Raw genomic sequence first — 21,492 nt, forward strand, 5'->3', positions numbered from 1 at the left:
GAGGCAGTTTTCTTTTTAATTTAGATCCGACCATAGGCCCCTCTGAAGAGCCCAAGAGGATGAAACGTACGTAACAGGATGATGGTCGCCTCTTAAGTAGAATTAAATATAAACTGTTTTTCATTTTCTTTTATATAAGAATAATGTGTGGAATTATATATTATTCTAATAGGAAATTCAATTTCAACTAGCTACCATGACCATGACATAAAAAAACTTTTCTTTGCGTTGTCAAACTCCATAATTATCGAAAAATCCTCGTAGTAAGAACCAATATAACACACCGATGTTTCACAAAAAAAATAGGACTCGCCGTTAACTTTTACATTATTCAGCAAGTGAGTGTTTCATTATTCGAATAAAATAGTCAGGTAACTCAGCCCCAATGTTACCAACAGTTGAAAATCGAACGACTTCTATTGACTTAGCTGATAAACTTGAAACGCTAAAGGGAATGTAGCACAGTGGATTAACTGCAGCTGAAACAAATACACCAAGCAAAAGGTACGATTAAAATACTCAACTCGACGAAATTTAGGTATATTTTCCTTGTTTAAACAGCTGAAGCAGCAGTTTGACATAATTTTAAATACAAAATAGGTATATCGGTAAAAAAGAAATATGTAAAATCGAGTAAATTCAGAGACGAATCAAATAGGTCGACAAATAAAATAAAAATGCTAATACTTTGTCAGGGCTCATATTTTTTTAAATTTGATCTTTTTTCATGAATCGCATTAAAATAATAGTTTGAATATTCGTCACGATTTTCGCTTAATACTGGGTCAGCATCTGATGTCATAAATAAGTCTGAAAGTATTTTAGCTGGTGTAATAATTTTTGACGTATGCCTTGCATTACCAAGATAATAAATAATTACGGCAATGTGAGAAGTGGATCTTACAGTTCTTAATCCATTGGCACAGTCATAAGCATAATCATGGCGCACAATACAGCTGTAAATTGAATTAGGTTTGTATTGGACACGACATTTATAGGTCTTACTATTTATGTATCTGGACCCAACTAAAACTTAAATGATATTGGGATTCATCCTAATATACTCCAAATTGATATCATTATCATTTATCAGTTCAGCTAAGTAGCAAATGGCTTGGTATAACTGATATTTATTAAGCGCAACAGGCCTTGTAGGCCTAGGGCTAAAATGTTTACATTTCTGATTACATAAATAATAAATAACTTAATATAACTTATAAATTTTATTTAATTACACTTCAGGTCTTTTTAAACACTCCTTCACCACCTCCCTCCATCTCGTTCTGTCCAATGCTAGTTCTTTCCATCTCGCAATGTTACTTTTCTTCAGGTCTTCGTACACACTGTCCTTCCATCTTTTCCTTGACCTGTCTTTCCTTCTCTTTTGTATTGATCTTCGTGAGAGTACCATTTTTGGCATTCTTTTACTTCCCATTCTCTCGATGTGCCCCAAATATCGTATTCGCTGTACTTTGATTGTCGTCGTGATCGTTGGTTCTTTATATAGTTCTTCCAATTCTTTATTGGTTCTTCTTCTCCACTGACCTATTTTCAGACCTTCATCTTTCTAAGAGGTCTGTTTCTGACTTTTTGAGCACCCATGTTTAGCATGCGTATGTTACTGTTGGTCTGATAACAGTCTTATAAATTCTTATTTTTGTTGTTCTTGATACGTATTTGGATTTCATTAATGTGCGTAATGCTCCATATTTTTTAATTCCTTTGGCTATTCTTACTGATAGGTACCTGAAAAAAAAATAATTTGAGGTCCCTTTAAAAGTGACCTTAAATTTTTCTTTTGTAAATCTTTAATTTCTTGAACAGTTAGTTTTACCGCAGTAGTCGGCCGAATGGACCATTTAGCTGCCTTAGCTTCCTAATGCTAATGTATTTTCGTCCAACATACTTCAAATTTTTATCTTCTGCAATACATCGTCATCTTTATCAATGTTTAAGCATTTACCAAAAGTTTTATTGAGAAAAAGTGCAATCTTAGCATATATTATGAACCAGCTTTTGATATTATGAGTTTATTGTTCAATTTCTGGTGAAGGAGCTTGTATTTTTTGCTGAGAGTGCCGTAACTTGCCTTTACAGTCCATCTCAGTTTTTCGATAAAGCCATTAGTTGGGTTAAGCCATTTGCTACTTATCCGAGCTAATTGATGACAATGATAATATCAATTTGGAGTATATTGGGATGAAACCCAGTATGATTAAAGTTTTAATTACTTAGCTCAAGGCACATAAATAGTAAGAACTACAAAAAATGTCGATTTCAATTGGGTATTTTGCACTATGTTTGTGACTGTGCCAATGAATTAATAACTGTAGTGTCCTGTTCTCACATTGCTGCAATTATTTATCATCTTGGCAATGCAAGGTTTAAATGAAAAGTGTTAGACCACAAAAATACTTTCGGACTTATTTATCACATCAGATACTGACCCCATTATAAACAACGGTAGTACCGAAGACCAAACCTATTATTATAACCTGATTTTGTAATTTTATAAAATTTCGTTATTATTAATCAAAATTGAAAAAAAAACCTAATATGAAATTAAGTATAATTATTCTATTAATTTGTTCCATAAATGATAATATTTAAATGATAAACATCAGTCGAATGATGGTTGGGGGGTGAGGGGTAGAACAAATCGTGATTGGTCAGAGTTATGGTAATGTGCTTAGAATATCACCTAAAAATGCAGTTTTGTCGATTTTAAAGTATGTTTCGTTCTGAAATGGCGAGCATGACACCACTATTAGACAAAATGGAAAAGTAGATGAAAAATCGTTCTTTATTCAGAGTCAGAGAAAATGGCAAATCTACTTCCGTCATTCAAAATAACGAAAAAAATATACGAAACATAACAATTATCGAGAAACTAGCCAAAAATTACATAGATGTCTTAAAAAAAATTTGAAAAATTGAAATATGTTTTTTAGCTCAATTTTGATCCAAAAAATCTAAAATAAAATCGGAGTATTTGGGGGCATTAAAATGTATGTCCATGAATTTTTTCAGATTTTTAAAGCAAAGAATCGCTCAGAAAATCGATTTTTTCTAAAAAATAAATTTTTTACGATAGGGGCCCCTGGGACCACTTAAAGAGCTATAAATGTTGCTAAAGGGGTTTTTGAATACGCACTTTAGAGGGCGTAATTCCAAATAAGGATATAGCCGAATGCAGATTTTACTATCTTAGCTTTTGTCCATGTTTCGGTTTTTTGCTATGACTCAAAAAACTATAGAATTTTAGTACCTAATTATTTAATACAAGATTTTTGTAGAGAATTAAATTTCCTATCAAAGTGATAGGGCATTGGGCTTAAAGCCCAAATTTTTTTTACTAAATAAATCCAAAAAACAATGTTAAATTTTTTGACTATTTTTGACTATAAATTTTTCCTGGGCATACTTTGAAATTATTCGGTATTTTTATATGAAAAACACAATATATGGAATTTCATTATTAGTATATTTATAGAATTAACGAGCTCACAGCACGGTTTCACCAAAGGTAGGTCAACAGTTTCTAATCTTTTAAGTTATAAGCATATCTTGTTAGGTGCCTTGGAGAATGGGTACCAGGTTGATGTAACTTATACCGATTTCTCTGAGGCATTCGACAAAATTGATCAGAATATCTTACTTGGAAAAATGTCTGCCTTGGGCATTCATGGATCGATGTTTGATTGGTTTCAAAGTAACCTTAAAGAAAGAAAACAAGTTGTGAAAATGAAGAACTTTATCTCATCTGAAATCATTGTTACTTCTGGAATTCCACAGGGTGGTCACTTATCAAGTTTATTATTCAATGTATTTATTAATGATATCAAGAATGTTTTTAATAACTGTTTATTCAAGGCCTTCGCAGATGATGTCAAAATACTGAACATCATCAAGTCTCCAAATGATTGTCTAGACTTACAAAGAGAACTCAATATCTTCTCAAATTGGTGCAATACTAATAATCTAACATTAAATATAAATAAATGTAAAATCATTGCATTTAGCAGAATAAAAAAACCTATTCTTTTCAATTACACTCTGAATTCGGTAGGCCTTGAAAGATGTTATCTAATAAGAGATCTTGGTGTATGGTTTGATAGTGAATTAAATTTCTCAAACCATATTGATCTGATTACAAATAAAGCAATTAGGTTGTTAGGGTTTGTTTTTAGAACATTAAAATATTTTGACAATATATTTGTTTTAAAGGAAGTTTACTGTTCCTTAGTGCGATCAATTCTAGAATATGCAGCACCTATATGGCATCCATATTACACTGTGCACAAAGAAAAACTTGAACGAGTTCAGAGAAAGTTTTTGAGACGAATAGGTCACAAACTAAAAATACCTTATGAAGAGATAAATGTTAATGACATCATGAGGCTTTTGAATTTAACCCCTTTGGAAACCAGAAAGAACTATTTAGATATTTGTACAATATATAAAATCATAAATAATATTATTGATGACCAAGATCTCCTGGCAGCTGTTGGCCTGCGTGTTCCATCTATTAATTCCAGAAATAACCAACTACTTAACATTGAGTTTCATAGAACCAATTATGGCATTAACTCACCTATTTGTCGAATGAGCAAATTAACAAATGAAATGTTACAAAAGTGTGATTTGGATTTATTTAATGATGGTTTTAATAAATTTAGTGGTAAAATAAAAAAGTTTCTATCAAATTAATGTTAAAATTATTATGGTAAAATGTGTCTTATTTATTAAATATGTAATCTGATTTCAAATTTGTTACCTCCAAACTTTTTGTTATATACAGAGAGAGTCTGTAAAGTGGAATAAATTCAATATCTCAAATACTAATTGTTTTTTTGGAAAATGCTCAGACCCGTCGATTAGTATTTCAAATTGTCCTTTTTGACATTCAATAATAATGTATACAGGGTGTCCCAATTTAGAGATATGACGTCATCGTCGATTTTCTTAAATGGCAACACTGTCATTTTGATAGCTAATTTGATAGGGTTTGTAAAGTTATACATAACTGCAAAATATCAAATTTTTATTCTCTACCATTTACAAGATAATAGAAAATAACAAAGTTATATCTGTAATTTGGAATATATTCAATAATTAAAATACTAACTGTTTTTTTGAAAAATGCTCAGACCCGTCGATTAGTATATCAAATTGTCCTTTTTGACATATAATAATAATGTATACAGGGTGTCCCAATTTAGAGATATGACGTCATCGTTGATTTTCTTAAATGGCAACACTGTCATTTTGATAGCTATTTTGATAGGGTGTGTAAAGTTATACACAACTGCAAAATTTCAAATTTGTATTCTCTACCATTTAGATGATAATAAAAAATAACAAAGTTATGAAAAAGAAGTAATCAACTAATAATTGAATTTAATTATTTCAATAAATTAAGCAAAAACTCATAATGTTGCCCTCAATTATTGTCAAATTGTCAATGAGCAACGTTATGAGCATTTGCTTAATTGAAATAAATAAATTCAATTATTATTTGATTACTTCTTGTTCTTCATAACTTTGTTATTTTTTATTATCTTGTAAATGGTAGGGAATAAAATTTTGAAATTTTTCAGATGTGTATAACTTTACACACGCTATCAAAATAGCTATCAAAATGATAGTGTTGCCATTTAAGAAAATCAACGATGACGTCATATCTCTAAATTGGGACACCCTGTATACATTATTATTATATGTCAAAAATGACAATTTGATATACTAATCGACGGGTCTGAGCATTTTTCAAAAAAAACAGTTAGTATTTTAATTATTGAATATATTCCAAATTACAGGTATAACTTTGTTATTTTCTATTATCTTGTAAATGGTAGAGAATAAAAATTTGATATTTTGCAGTTATGTATAACTTTACAAACCCTATCAAATTAGCTATCAAAATGACAGTGTTGCCATTTAAGAAAATCGACGATGACGTCATATCTCTAAATTGGGACACCCTGTATACATTTTTATTGAATGTCAAAAAGGGCAATTTGAAATACTAATCGACGGGTCTGAGAATTTTCCAAAAAAACAATTAGTATTTGAGATATTGAATTTATTCCACTTTACAGACTCTCTCTGTATATGTTTCAGTGTTTTTATAATTATTGAAAAAAAAATCTAGTCACAACGACATCTTGTTATTGTTATAGTAATCTTTTAATATATTTTGACTTGTATGTATATTCTAATGATTTAACTTTGTAAGACTATATAGGTTATACTTATAACTATCCTTTGTACTTTTATAATTATTGTTGTTTTATACCTACTTACTCTGTAAATGCTATATGCGTAAATAAAATTTTGACTTTGACTTTGACTCACTTGACGAATCATACTGTAAATTTTTACATTAATGAAAAACATACCTCTTGAACGATTCGCTTATTGCAAACAATCCCATTCAATTTTGCTTTTATTGCACAATAATTATTTGTTCCTGAAATAAATTCCAACTTTCGTTCCTCTACTAACATTTTCAGCGCCCGCTTCTGCTTTTAATAGAATTAAACGGTTTTTAATTTATTTTTCAGAACGGCGGTGCCAAAGATGGATTGGACATGAATCTGGCGCCGGCTTGGCAAAAGGGGTACACCGGAAAAGGGGTAGTGGTCTCGATCCTCGACGACGGCATCCAGACAAACCATCCCGACCTGGCACAGAATTACGTAAGCGTTTGTTTCTTCTATTTTCTTCTTTTACTTGAACTTGACTTATTTGGCTCGTTCGAGTATTTTGTTAAAGTGTGCTTTATGGGAGTTTGAGATGTTTTGATGAAGCTTTTACGTTAAATAAATCAATTTTTAAAATAAACCATAGAAGTAGTATATTGACTGTACATTGTGTACATATTATATTTTTTAATAATAGTTTTGAATGATATCACTTGTTTTATAAATTCTAATGCCATAGTGCACTGTTTTAGGTATTAATATCTTACACCTATTTAATTTAGTAAACAAGGCGAAAACGGCGGTCCGTTGGGAAAAATATTCCCATGTGATTTTTTTGCATAATCACATTCGTGAGACATCCCAGAATAAGGTTCAAGAAGTCGCCCACGTGAAAAGTGGTTCAATTTTTTTTAACAATTTTTTTTTAATCAAATTGCAAAAATCAATATTTTTGGTTCGGACATTTTTTTTGTAGATTTTTTGGACCATTCTGGATAAAAAAGGTCTCCTATAATTTTTCTCTAAAGTTAATCTTTTTCGAGTTATAAGCAATTTAAAATTGAAAAAAACGAAAAATGGCGATTTTCAAGGCTTAATAACTCGGTTAAAATTTATTATTATGAAAGTCAGAAAGTGACTAAATCACAGTTTAATGCCCCCCTACAAGATTCTGAAGAAATTTTTGTCATTATTTTATTATTAAGCTGTTATTTTTTAAGTGATAATTATGAGTGCCATGGACGAGGTAGGCGGCCGTAAATGTGAGTGCAAGTAAGATGCACAATTGGACTGCCGCCCGGAGTGGCATCTCTCTCGCACTCAGTATTTACGGCCGGCTACCACGTGCATGGCGCTCAATATTATTACTTAAAAATAACAGCTTAGTAATAAAATAATGACAAAAATTTCTTCAGGATCTTGTAGGGGGCATTAAGCTTTGATTTAGTCACTTTGTAACTTTCATACTAATACCTTTTAACCGAGTTATTAAGCCTTGAAAATCGCCATTTTTCGTTTTTTTCAATTTTAAATTGCTTATAATTCGAAAAAGATCAACTTTAAAGAAAAATTATAAGAGAACTTTTTTATCCAGAATGGTCCAAAAAACCTATAAAAAAATTGTCCGGGCCAAAAATATTGATTTTTGTAATTTGATTAAAAAAATTTTTAAAAAAAATTTGGCCCACTTCTCACGTGGGCGACTTCTTCAACCTTATTCTGGGATGTCTCACGAATGTAATTATGCAAAAAAATCTCATGAGAATATTTTTCCCAGCGAACCCGCCGCTTTCGCATTGTCTATAGTGTTTATTATTTTATTTATATACATACACTCTTCTAATACTTATTTATTTACATTAACATTAAAACGGAACTACTAAAGGGCCTAGCCGGGTAAGATGATGAAAAGTGCCCCCAACTCGATTCGAATTCCATATAGGTCACCGTTTAGCATATATAGTGAAACTAACTTTCTGAAATTTTTAGCCCCCTAGGTGGTCATGTGACCCACCTAGAGCCTAATTAGGGTTTTTATGCTTTTATTTTTTATCTCAGCCGCATCGAGAACTAACGAAAAACTTTAAATAAAAAAGTTGTAAGCTTTAAAAAGTTCGGTCTGAAATTTTTTTTTATTTTTGGCGGGAAATTTACATTTTAGAACGATTTTAAAATTTTAAATGAGTATAAAAAAATAACTAAGACATTCGTTTTCACGAAAAAATATCTAACGTGTATTTTTGCATAACGTTTCACCCTGAATTTTTTCAAATTTTTAAAATTGGTGAAACGCACCTTTAAAGATAAAAAACCGCATTTTTTCGGTTTTTTTTTTCGTTTTTTGATACAATTTTATACATATTTTTCAAAAAAGGTAACACCGTTGCTGAGGTAGGTAAAAAACTGAAAAATAATTGGGGTTTGCTTAATAAAAATTTTTTGTAACGCCATCCATTTTCAAGATACAGAGCGTTGAAGAAAACAAACTTTTACACATTTTTTATGATTTTGCCGAAACAACTGGCAACATTGTAATAAAACTTGGCATGTTTTAAGAGGTAGTTATTGTGCATGCTTTGACATACAATTAAGGATTTGATATTCATCATTGGCGCGCTTAGGGTAATGGTTTGAACTTTTAAAATAAAAAAAGATAGTACGCCACTGACATATTTCAAATTAACAATCATTTTTGAATTCCTCGTTCAATTTTCAACAAAAAAACTACTCATTTTTTCATTCGAGGCGCCGTTTCGCTGCAAAAAAATAAAATATCTTACGCTTCCAAAGTATTCGAATTAGTTTTTATAATGGATATACGAGTTTTATTTCATAGAAGTTCGAATACTTTGTAAGGGTTAAGATGTTTTATTTTTTGAATAAAAATGGCGCGTCGTATGAGAAAATAAAAAGATAGATTTTTTGTCACAAATTGAACGAGGAATTCAAAAACGATTGTTAATTTGAAATGTGTCAGTGGCGTACTATCTTTTTTCTTTAAAAAGTTCAGACCATTACCCCTATGCGCGCCAATGATAAATATAAAATTCTTATTTGGTATGTCAAAAAATGCACAACAACTACCTCTTAAAACTCGCCAAATTTTATTACAATGTTGCCAGTAGTTTCGGCAAAATCGTAAAAAATGTGTAAAATTTTGTTTTCTTCAACGCCCTGTATCTTAAAAATGGATGGCACTACAAAAAATTTTTATTAAGAAAACCACAATTATTTTTCAGTTTTTTACCTATTCTAGTGATGGTGTTACCTTTTTTGAAAAATATGTATAAAATTGTTTCAAAAAACGAAAAAAAAAACGAAAAAATGCGATTTTTAATTTTTAAAGGTACGTTTCACCAATTTTAAAAATTTGAAAAAATTTAGGGTGAAATATTATGCAAAAATACACGTTATATATTTTTTTCATGAAAACGAATGTCTTACTTATTTTTTTATACTCATTTAAAATTTTAAAATCGTTCTAAAATTTAAATCTCCCATCAAAAATTAAAAAAAAAATTTCGGACAGAACTTTTTAAATCTAACTTTTTTATTTAAAGTTTTTCGCTAGTTCTCGATGCGGCTGAGATAAAAAATAAAAACAGAAAAACCCTAATTAGGCTCTAGGTGGGTCACATGACCACCTAGAGGGCTAAAAATTTCAGAAAGTTAGTTTCACTATATACGCTAAACGTTGACCTATATGGAATTCGAATCGACTTGGGGGCACTTTTCATCATCTTACCCGGCTAGGCCCTTTATAACAAACATTTATAACATACACTTAACAGCAGCAGTTTACAATTCAGATTGATTATAAAATCCAAATTGTGCTTTATATATAGTTTGGCTCTGGTTCTAGAAATCTCGAGGTCGGTACCACCAGAACACGTGCGCTTGCAACATTGATTCGAGATTATTCCATCATATAATATGGAACACGGCTATCGTAGCAATAGTTTAGGTGCTCCATAATATTAGCTACCACAATCACTCCAACTTTTCTCGTCTTCTTTTGGTGTCTTCTCTAATAGAGATTGGCGATGACTTCTGTAAATTCATTTCTATTTTGTGCTTTTCTTTTCAAGGTTTGCAGGTCTAGTCCCGTCCACTCCTTGATATTACTATGCCAGGTTATTTATCATGTACCAGGACACGCTGTCCTTCCATTTTATTCCATTATTTTTTTAAGGAAGTTACATATCTTGTATCTAAATATACAGTGCTTTTCAGATAAAACTTTCCACCTTAAATAACTTTTTAACCACTGATTTTTAGACATTATGCCATATTTAAGCTTTCCGGGAAAGGCCCTCTCACCCTTCGTATCATCCCTTAATTTCTTTATTACCTCTACCCTTTTTTTAGTCTATATTTGGATTTTCCTCTTTGTACTGATTACAAAAATGTGTAACACTTTGCATAAAGTGATTAGTTTATGAGAAAAATAAATACAAAAGCAAGAAAACTAGTTTGAACAAAAATGAAAAGTTTTTAGTTTGTGAAAACTGTCATTGTAGATAGCAGTGCGTGAAGGATTTAAAGTGTGCGTGAAGTAACAATGTATTTTAAATGAAATTTAATTTCTCGCACTATTTTTTGGCACACTTTCATATAAGGTGTCCCTTAAGTAGCGGAACGGTCGAATATTTCGCGAAATGAGCATCGGATCGAAAAACTGAAAAATACGTATTCAATATTTTTCATAAATCTATCGAATGACACTAAACACGAGGACCCACTCCACCCCCTGGAGGAGGGGTGGGGGTACCTAACTTTAAAATCTAAAATCAAAGCATAGCGTTTTGTGCTAAACAAAAATTTTGGAGAAAGCGAGTTTTGATTCTACACTCCTAATATACAGTATGTATGTATGTATGTATACATTTAAAATTTAAATGGGTATGTAGCCTTTCTTTAATTTTAGGGTTTCTGTTTTCTTACGGGTTTCGCAAAAGATCAACGAGAAAAAGAAAGAATATCCAATTTATTTTTCGGCAAATATAACTCAACTCTTTAAACCCTCCTATTCCCCTTTCGAAAAATGTATTTTAGTCGACTTTTTAAGACAAACTGAAACTCGGCAGGCAATTACTACCACTGATTTTTTCACTTTCTTAAACCAACAAGGCGAGTTTATATAAAATTCACGGCAATTCCTAAATTGTTTCTGAACGGCTTCACGCTTGTGTACACAGAAAGGCGATACCCTAATTATCACGGGAGGAAAGTTTTTCTTGGCGATGTCGCCCGACTCAGGCGAAGGAGAAAACTTTGGAAAGTTTGGACTTTCCACTCCTTTTAACGCATCGTTTTCGGCTAAAATCTTGATGAATTTTTGTTTGAGTGGAGTTGGAGGTCGGACGGTGAAAATTATGGGTTCGTACAGATGTTTGACTGTCACATGAATACGATTAGGTCGGAAATGGTTTTCTGAGGAAGTATGTGTTGTGCGCGACATTCAGTTTTATTAAAACTCTCTGTGTTCATAATAATTTTGAGATTTTAGTTTGTTGTAAACATAAAATACAACATAATATTCTAAGAATACTTATACAAGCACCATATTATACAAAATAACAAGATAAATTTATATAGAGATCAAAATGCAGCCCAATGCCACAAAGATGGAAGTATCGTGCTTTTATTTAAACAACAGACTCGCCAATTACCATTTAAAAATCCACTTTGAAGACAGACTCATCAACCAGACTAAACACCAAAAATATATATGTGTGATACTGGATAGAACGCTAAGCTTGAAAGAATATCTTACAAAGACAACTGCAAAACTTAGAACACGAAATAATATTCTACAAACGTTATGCGGTACCACACGGAGTTCCTCAGCGAATACACTTATGGTAGGGGAGCAAAGTATGCTAAATGTGCAGTCACTCGAGCGCTTTGGGGACCTATTGGGTTGTGAAGAGTAGGTCCTAAAACCAAAAAAAGTTAAGTAAAGTTTTCCATTTTAGTTGGCGCTTGCCATTTTTTAATTTAATTTTCCATTTCCAACAATCGTTTGTTCCGATTATAACGCAATCTATCCACAATTAGAAAAAATGTTTCGAATAAAAGTTACTTATTTTTAAGTAAGGAGTGCAAATCTGCAATAAAAAATGAGGGCTCCTATTTAAAATTTTAAACTAACCCCCCACCCCGCATCCAAGGGGGGTCGTGTTTGGTGCCATTCGATAGATTTTTCAAAAATATTGAAAAAGTGTATTTTACAGTTTTTCGATCTGATGTTTATTTCGCGAAATATCGCGGGATTCGTATTTAAAATATTAAATTTACCCCCCACCCCTCTCCGTGGGAAGTCGTGTTTGGTATCATTCGATAGATGTTTAAAAAATATTGAGCACATATTTTTTAGATTTTCGATCTGTCATTTATTTCGCGAAATATTCGCTTTTATCTTGTGAAACTTTGGGACTCACCCATTTCCTTACGCCCGGCTCAAATCGTCAGATTTTTGAAATATACACTCTTTTGCATGTACTTAACTTACCTTATCTTAATCTGACAATTTCGAGTTTTTTTAAGGATAGATTTTTTTTTCGGGCCCCCCTTAACGAACTCCCCTGTGTTAAGAGCCAATATATGGTAGAGGTACATCTGCAGGGTACCAGGTTTCTCCCCATATGCTAATCTGACGCGCTCGAGTAACTTCAAAAATCCCCGCTTGGGCTTCCCTACCATTAGGTCGACAGCACTGGGACTCGTGTATCCCGTTGAAGAGTACTGTGAACCCGAATCTGCTGGCTACCAGCACTAAGTTATATAGCACCCTCACACTCCCATGGAGAACATGTCTTTGTCAGTAGTCCTGTCGCCAGGGGGGGTACAACGGCCTCCTTAATTCAGATGGACTTTTCCAAGTTTTTTTTATGTATTTTGACCCGTTTTTTAGGTAACAGTTGATACGGATGTCGATAAGATTGTTATAAACAAAGAACTTGAGGAATTGCATAACAGCGATTTTTCGCAAAGTGAAATATTTTTTTGTATTTTTTGGGCGATTCTCAGCAAAAAATGGTCTTACAAGTTTTTTCGTAGGATGCATAGTTTTCGAGATAAACGCGGTTGAACTTTTAAAAAATCGAAAAAGTGCAATTTTTGAACCCGAATAACTTTTGATTAAAAAATAAAATATCAATTCTGCTTACTGCATTTGAAAGTTCAAGTCAAATTCTATCGTTTTTGATTATTTGCATTGCTAAAAATTAAGTTTTTATTTGATAAACAAAGCTCCAAACACATAGTGTTTCCCGTGCCCAATGCATGCGTTTTAATGTACGTAATCTACGTAGAAATTGTCTGTATGTGCGCCTACTCATTCGATTTCAAATGAGAAATGCATTGAGAACATCATTCAATCACTATGTGTTTATAGCTTTGTTTACCAATAAAAAAATTAATTTTTAGCAATGAAAATAATCAAAACCGATAGAATTTGACTTGAACTTTCAAATGCGGTGAGCAGAATTGGTATTTTATTTTTCAGTCAAAAGTTATTCGGGTTCAAAAATTGCAATTTTTCTATTTTTTTAAAGTTTAAGCGCGTTAATGTCGAAAACTATGCATCCTACAAAAAAACTTCTAAAAACATTTTTTGCTTAGAATGACCCAAAAAATACAAAAAAATGTTTTGTTTTGCGAAAAATCGCTGTTATGTGATTCCTCAAGTTCTTTGTTTATAACCATCTTATCGACATCCGGATCGACTGTTACCCAAAAAATTCGTGTTCTACGGGTCAAAATACATAAAAAAAAACTTGGGTAAGTCCATCTGAATTAAGGAGGCCGTTGTACTCCAACTGGCGACAGGACTGCAGGGAGTATAGAAAAATTAAGGCGGATCCCGTGCTCCACTCCTACTTTGGTATCACCGACAGAGACATAAGTAGGCTTCGCTCAAGAAAAAACCTCTTGATTCTGCAAAAGTACTAATTGAAAGGAATTTCAAGATAACTGACCGTTGCTTGGTGGGAAGATTGGGAGAAGAATGCACTGCCTGACATCCGGAATATGCCATGGAAGCAAACAACTAGAGCGTTTCGACCAACCAAAACGAATCTGGGCCACACCGGACAGAATAAGAACAAACTTATTGGTAGTTTCTCACTATTAGCCCAGTAAATGAACGGGAAATACGGCGATAACGTGTAATTTTCAGGGGCAACTCCGAATTGAATGAAAATTTGGATTTAGGTTCTACTTACCCTCCACTTCAAAGCTGAAACGATGCCGTTTGTTGCTTTTACTTGGGGGGCGACAGTCACCCCTTCTCGGGGGGTAAAAAAACATATGTTCAAGATGAGACCGGAAATGAATAAATTTACTGATTTCAAGCAGCTTTTGTTCTATAGAGTTTTTTATGTAAGTCATTACTTTTCGAGTTATTTGCGATTGAAAATATTTATTTTTCGACAAAAAAAACTACGTTTTCACACGGTTTTTCGCTCAATAACTCAAAAAGTAAATATTTGATCGAAAAAATATTCTTAGCAAAAGTGTAGGTTATAAAAAACCGAAAAAATGGTGTATCAGAAAAGTCTATCAATCTATTAAAAACAAAGTTGTAGCTCATGAAAAATACGTTCTTATTCGTCTAATTTCAAATCGAATATTTCAAGGTGAAATCACCGAAAAATTAAGCACTTTTCGGGAAAAATCCATTAAAACTTTTTTAAAGTGTTTATAAAAAGCTTTATTTTAATTGGTTATAAAAGCTTCTAGCATTAAAAATAAGCGAGTTAGGCTCAAAGTAAAGTTGCCCCCTTTTTTTTTGGTAAAAAATCATGAAAATCTCCCCGTGTTTAGCTCGCCAAATGAAATTAATCGCTACCGCTTTACAAAAAATTTACTTACTTATCTATTTTTTATATGATCTGTCAGTCTCACCGGTTTAAAGTGCTTATTTTTGAAAGGGTTATAGTTGAAAAAGCTTGAACGGGTCACTAATCACGAGTGTATGCAAATTTTGAACAGCCATATCTTAACCAATTTTTGTCTTAAGGAAAAACAAAATGAAACTAGCATATTTATAATAGCAAAACCTACATTTTTTTACTCTTTAAGAGTTTTCTTATCACTAATACTTTTTAAGTTATTTTGAAAAAAGGAAATTTTTCAAAAATTGTTAGAAAATTTTTTTTACTATAAAACTAATTTTTTTCAAAAATAAGCACTTCAAACCAATCAAACTTACAGATCATATAAACAATCACGTACAGTTAAAATAAATGGTAAAGTGGTAACGATTAATTTTATTTCGGGTGCTAAATAGAGGGAGGTTTCCACGATTTTTTTTCCAAAAAAAAAGGGGCTAGCTTTTTTTTCAGTGTAACTCGTTTATTTTTGATGCTAGAAACTTTTGTAAAAAACAAATATAAAGCTTTTTTAGGTACTTTAAAAATGTTAATAAGCTTTTCCCGAAAAGTGCTTAATTTTTCGATGATTTCGCGTTGAATTATTCGATTTGGAAATAGACAAATAAGAACGTATTTTTCATGAGCTACAACTTTGCTTTTACTCAATTTATAGACTCTACTGCTACACCATTTTTTCGTTTTTTTTTTTATTAACTACACTTTTGCTAAGAAAATGTTTTCGATAAAATATTTACTTTTTTAGTTATTTGCAAAAAAACGGTCAGAAAACGTAGTTTTTTGTCGAAAAATCAACATTTTCAATCGCTTATAACTCGAAAAGTATTGACTTACGTAAAAAACTTTATAGAAAGTTGCTTATAAGCTGTCAGTTTATCCATTTCCGGGCTTATTTTAAACACGCCTTTTTCACCGACAGCGTTACTTCGAAAAACTCATAAGCTAATAAAACTTTTTGAATTTTTTGTTTACCATGATCCAATGGTGAGTTCTGATGTCCACCACAAAATTCATTATATTTTGAAGTATCTTTAATAATTTGTCACCGTTCGCTTATTTTTCAATATTTTTCCTTGAATTTTTTCTTAAATAATCTAATGAATCGTATCTACGGAATATGCCTATTTAATTTATAAATAAAATAATTCTACTATACTTTCAAAAAAATGTGCTTGAAACATTGATTTCAATCCCTACGCCCCCATCCCCCCTAAAGAATATATATCACAGGATTTTGATAGGCAACCCATGCATAAAAAAAATGTTTCATCCGGAAAGCAGATAAGTGTAGGTTGACCTATATTCTGATCTTAGACTATTACAAAATGATAGGTTCCGATCAGGAAAGTAAAACGTCAAAAAAATTAGATTGTGTTTAACAGTTTCCCATTATATATAAATTAAAACGTAAAAGAGCTTAGTCAGAAACACAACAAAAAGATGTAAACAACCTAACCAAAGAAATAATAAATATAATAATACAAAGGGCCTAGCCGGGTAAGATGATGAAAAGTGCCCCCAACTCGATTGGAATTCCATATAGGTCACCGTTTAGCATATATAGTGAAACTAACTTTCTGAAATTTTTAGCCCCCTAGGTGGTCATGTGACCCATCTAGAGCCTAATTAGGGTTTTTAGGTTTTTATTTTTTATCTCAGCCGTATCGAGAACTAGCGAAAAACTTTAAATAAAAAAGTTGTAAGCTATAAAAAGTTCGGTCCGAAAAAAAATTTTTGTTTTCTAATTTTTAGCGGGAAATTTAAATTTTAGAACGATTTTAAAATTTTAAATGAGTATAAAAAAATAACTAAGACATTCGTTTTCACGAAAAAAGTATATAACGTGTATTTTTGTATAATGTTTCACCCTGAATTTTTTCAAATTTTTTAAATTGGTGAACCGCACCTTTAAAAATAAAAAACCGCATTTTTTTGGTTTTTTTTTTTTCGTTTTTTGATACAATATTATACATATTTTTCAAAAAAGGTAACACCGTTACTGCAGTAGGTAAAAAATTGAAAAATTATTTGGTATTTGTTTAATAAAAATTTTTTGTAACGCCATCCATTTTGATGATACAAGGCGTTGAAGAAAACAAAATTTTACACATTTTTTACGATTTTGCCGAAACTACTGGCAACATTGTAATAAAACTTGGCGGGTTTTAAGAGGTAGTTATTGTGCATGTTTTGACATATAATTAAGGATTTGATATTCATCATTGGCGTGCTTAGGGGTAATGGTCTTAAATGTTTAAAAAAAAAATAGTACGCCACTGACATATTTCAAATTAACAATCATTTTTGAATTCCTCGTTCAATTTTCGATAAACAAACTATCTTCTCATTTTTTCATTCGAGGCGCCATTTCGCTGCAAAAAATAAAATATCTTACGCTTCCAAAGTATTCGAATTAGTTTTTATAATGGATGTACGAGTTTATGTAGATGTAGAAACTAGTAATATGTCCGTTCGCTAGACTCAGACACAACTGGCTAGAGATTTTAGTCGGTAATTTTTTTGTTTTTTGCCAATTTTGCCAAAATTGGGAATATTACTAACTATTTAGTTATTATTAACTATTTAGTAATTATTTTTTGCCACTTTTACGAAAATTGGCAAAATTACTTACTAAAATAACTAGCCAGTTGTGTCTGAGTTTAGCGAACCGACAGTATTTTATTTCATAGAAGTTCGAATACTCTGTAAGGGTTAAGATTTTTTATTTTTTGAATAAAAATAGCGCGTCGTATGAAAAAATAGGAAGATAGATTTTTTGTCACAAATTGAACGAGCAATTTAAAAACGATTGTTAATTTGAAATATGTCAGTGACGTACTATCTTTTTTCTTTAAAAAGTTCAGACCATTACCGCTATGCGCGCCAATGATAAATATAAAATTCTTAATTGTACGTCAAAAAATGCACAACAACTACCTTTTAAAACTCGCCAAATTGTATTACAACGTTGCCAGTAGTTTCGGCAAAATCGTAAAAAACGTGTAACATTTTGTTTTCTTCAACGCCCTGTATCTTAAAAATGGCTGGCATTACAAAAAATTTTTATTAAGAAAACCCCAATTATTTTTCAGTTTTTTACCTATTCTAGTGACAGTGTTACCTTTTTTGAAAAACATGTATAAAATTGTATCAAAAAACGAAAAAATGCGATTTTTTATTTATAAAGGTGCGTTTCACCAATTTTAAAAATTTGAAAAAATTCAGGAAGAAATATTATGCAAAAATACACGTTATATATTTTTTCGTGAAAACGAATGTCTTAGTTATTTTTTTATACTCATTTCAAATTTTAAAATCGTTCTAAAATTTAAATTTCCCGCCAAAAATTAAAAAAACTTTTTTCGGACAGAACTTTTTAAAGCTTACAACTTTTTTATTTAAAGTTTTTCGCTAGTTCTCGATGCGGCTGAGATAAAAAATAAAAACATAAAAAGCCTAATTAGGCTCTAGGTGGGTCACATGACCACCTAGGGGGCTAAAAATTTCAGAAAGTTAGTTTCACTATATATGCTAAACGGTGACCTATATGGAATTCGAATCGAGTTGGGGGCACTTTCCATCATCTTACCCGGCTTGGTCCTTTAAGAACTGTTCGGTCCCAAACATGAAAAAGAAAGAAATGAAACAGAACGTGGAAGATCGTAGACTCCCGGAAAGAAAATGTTGACCAATAACAAATAAATACCATAAAAGGAAGACATCTCTAAAGCTATCAGGTGGTACATTAATAAATACAAAAAAAAAGAGAAAATTATAAAAAATGTAAAAAAAAAACAATAGCACGGAAGCATTAAGGAGAAAAATCTAAAATGTCAAAAAGGAACTTTTTTAACTTTAAGACAAAAATTGAAATCTAATATTACATGTATAGTGGAAAGTTTCTATAAAGTATCATATCAAAGATAACCAGAGCTCATCGAACAGCTAATACAAAAGGTGCAGTATGTAGGATCCGAAGATATAGCAGATATATCACCGTAGAAAATTCAACATGCTCTCAAAAGTATCAAAAATACGAAACATTGAACTACTTTCTCTATTTTTCTAGTAACTTTTTGAAGAGGAGGTTTTTACACAATATTTTTCAAAACTTAACTTACTCTTCACCATGATTATCAATGAGCCAGTTGCGTCCACTTTACAGATTTCTCTATACTGGCCGCTGATAGACAGTTTCGCGATACTCTTTTTACGTCGTCGATCCATCTAGTCGGTGGTCGTCCTTGGCTTCTTGTATAGTTTCTGGGCTGCCATACCGTTACTCGTCTTGTCCACTAGGGTGGGTCTAAAAACAATATTGTTTCATTTTTTAATCGCTATACCGCGGAAAACTTTCCGTTGGGGTATATAAGTAAAATGCAAAGTAAAATAAAGTTATATATTGAACCCCCAGCTAGCGCATCATACTTAAAATTTAGTTTTTTTCAGAAATCAAGACATTTTTCAATTATTTTTACAATCTTTAGCCAATAATATTTAAACGTGCTATAGTGAAAACTGTTTAGTTAATAGTTTAAAAAATAGGAAGTAAATTTGAAACAGGCAATATCTTTTAATTTGCGGTAGCGCAAAATATTAAAAAATTATTAAAATTCACATATTAGCACCTTAAAAGAAGGTGTGGTCTAGTATGTTGTGTTGGGTGTTAATAGCGCAATCCATTTTTTGTTCTTTTACTTTACACCCCATTTGATTGGAATAGTGTGTTTGGAATTGGAATTATTATAGTGTGTTTAAAAGTTATAAAGGATATAAATAAAACAACTTATAATTTTGATAACATGTTTAATTGAAACAAAAAAGAAACCAAATTGTGGCCAAACAATGTCAACAAATTAAATGAAATTTTGACTTTAGGAAGAGTCTTTTACTTATTATTTCTGAGTGGGTACGTTGAAGCTGCGCTTTCTGTCAAACTTTGGCATCGAAGCTCTGGATGCTACGGCAGATCTTATGAAACCATCTAGTTCCTAACCACTAGGAGGACTAGTTAATCGCAATATTTTGAGTAAAGATGAATAGTATCTTGTAGACATAAGTTGTGCGATAAAGTCAGGCAACTGCCCTGTGGATTTATCTGTTCGAGAACCGGGTCCACTTTCCCAATCTCGATGGTTGAATACAGCTAACAGAGTTTTGAGACTGTATGTAAGTGTGGAAACGTCTTCAGTTGAACATAAATTGTTAGTATCCTACATTTTTGAATCATACATGCCTGTATGGTTCAAAATAAAGTACAGAAAATACATAACAGATGGACCTGAACACGTTTTTGAGGCTATCAAATCAACCAGATATCTACCAGAGAATTTGATTAAAGTAGTTGATCCTGTAATCGAAGGAAATGCATTTTTCCCACCCAGAAAATTTGCTACTGAGGATCCTAGTGGATGAAAGGAAACACATAAGAGAATTAGGATTCCGAAGAATAATCAAAGCAAGGATGTTAGCTTCAGAAACAGAAACAATTAGGGTTTTTCGACCTCCAAAAATCATCTTTCATGCGACTGACTCTACTAAATTATTTGATTGGAACACCACTGAAATTACACCATCATCACTGTTACGGAGAGTCTCTGATGATGAAGTTTGGGCTAAAATCACTGCTGGTGAAACACCCGAGGATTGGAACTTTGAAAAATTTCCATGTCATACTCAAGCCATGGAACGCTGCGTCAAGTTAGTGACTGAAGTATCTAAAAAAGTTGTCGGTGCTAAGTAATGAGATGGTTTCATAAGATCTGCCGTAGCATCTAGAGCTTTGATGCCAAAGTTTGACAGCAAGCGCAGCTTCAACGTACCAACTCAGAAATAGTGAGTAAAAGACTCTTTCTAAAGTCAAAATTTCATTTAATTTATTGACATTGTTTATATATGACACACTATAATAATTATATTCCAATTAAATAAAGTGTAGAGTAAAAGAACAAAAAATGGATTGTTCTATTAACACCCAACACAACATACTAGACCACACCTTCTTTTAAGGTGCTAACATGTAAATTTTAACAATTTTTGAGTATTTTGCGCTACCGCAAATTAAAAGATATTGTCTGTTTCAAATTTATTTCTTATTTTTTAAACTATTAACTAAACAGTTTTCACTATAGCACGTTCAAATATTATTGGCTAAAGATTGTAAAAATAATTGAAAAATGTCTTGATTTCTAAAAAAAACAAATAATTTTAAGTGTGATGCGCTAGCTGGGGGTTCAATATATAACTTTATTTTACTTTGCATTTTACTTATATACCCAAAAGGCAAGTTTTCCGCGGTATGGCGATTAAAAAATAAAACATTATTGTTTTTCGACACATTCGACCCATTGCTTTACTGCAAGACCGATTCGGTGAACAATTTACTTCCA

The 21,492-nt window shown here is 31.7% G+C and overlaps 1 protein-coding gene across 2 annotated transcripts in view; it reads left to right on the forward strand.

The window, feature by feature from the left end:
* LOC114335453 (furin-like protease 2) overlaps positions 1–21,492 on the forward strand; it is a 371,635-nt gene that overhangs the window by 247,831 nt on the left and 102,312 nt on the right. For both annotated transcript variants that reach the window (XM_028285704.2, XM_028285696.2), the window contains exon 2: positions 6,567–6,701. In XM_028285704.2, the coding sequence (XP_028141505.1) occupies positions 6,594–6,701 (108 nt within the window). In that variant the 5' untranslated portion in view covers positions 6,567–6,593. The remainder of the gene's footprint in view (positions 1–6,566; positions 6,702–21,492) is intronic.

The sequence above is a fragment of the Diabrotica virgifera genome, chromosome 2, assembly GCF_917563875.1.
Source record: "Diabrotica virgifera virgifera chromosome 2, PGI_DIABVI_V3a".
NCBI lineage: Eukaryota > Metazoa > Arthropoda > Insecta > Coleoptera > Chrysomelidae > Diabrotica > Diabrotica virgifera.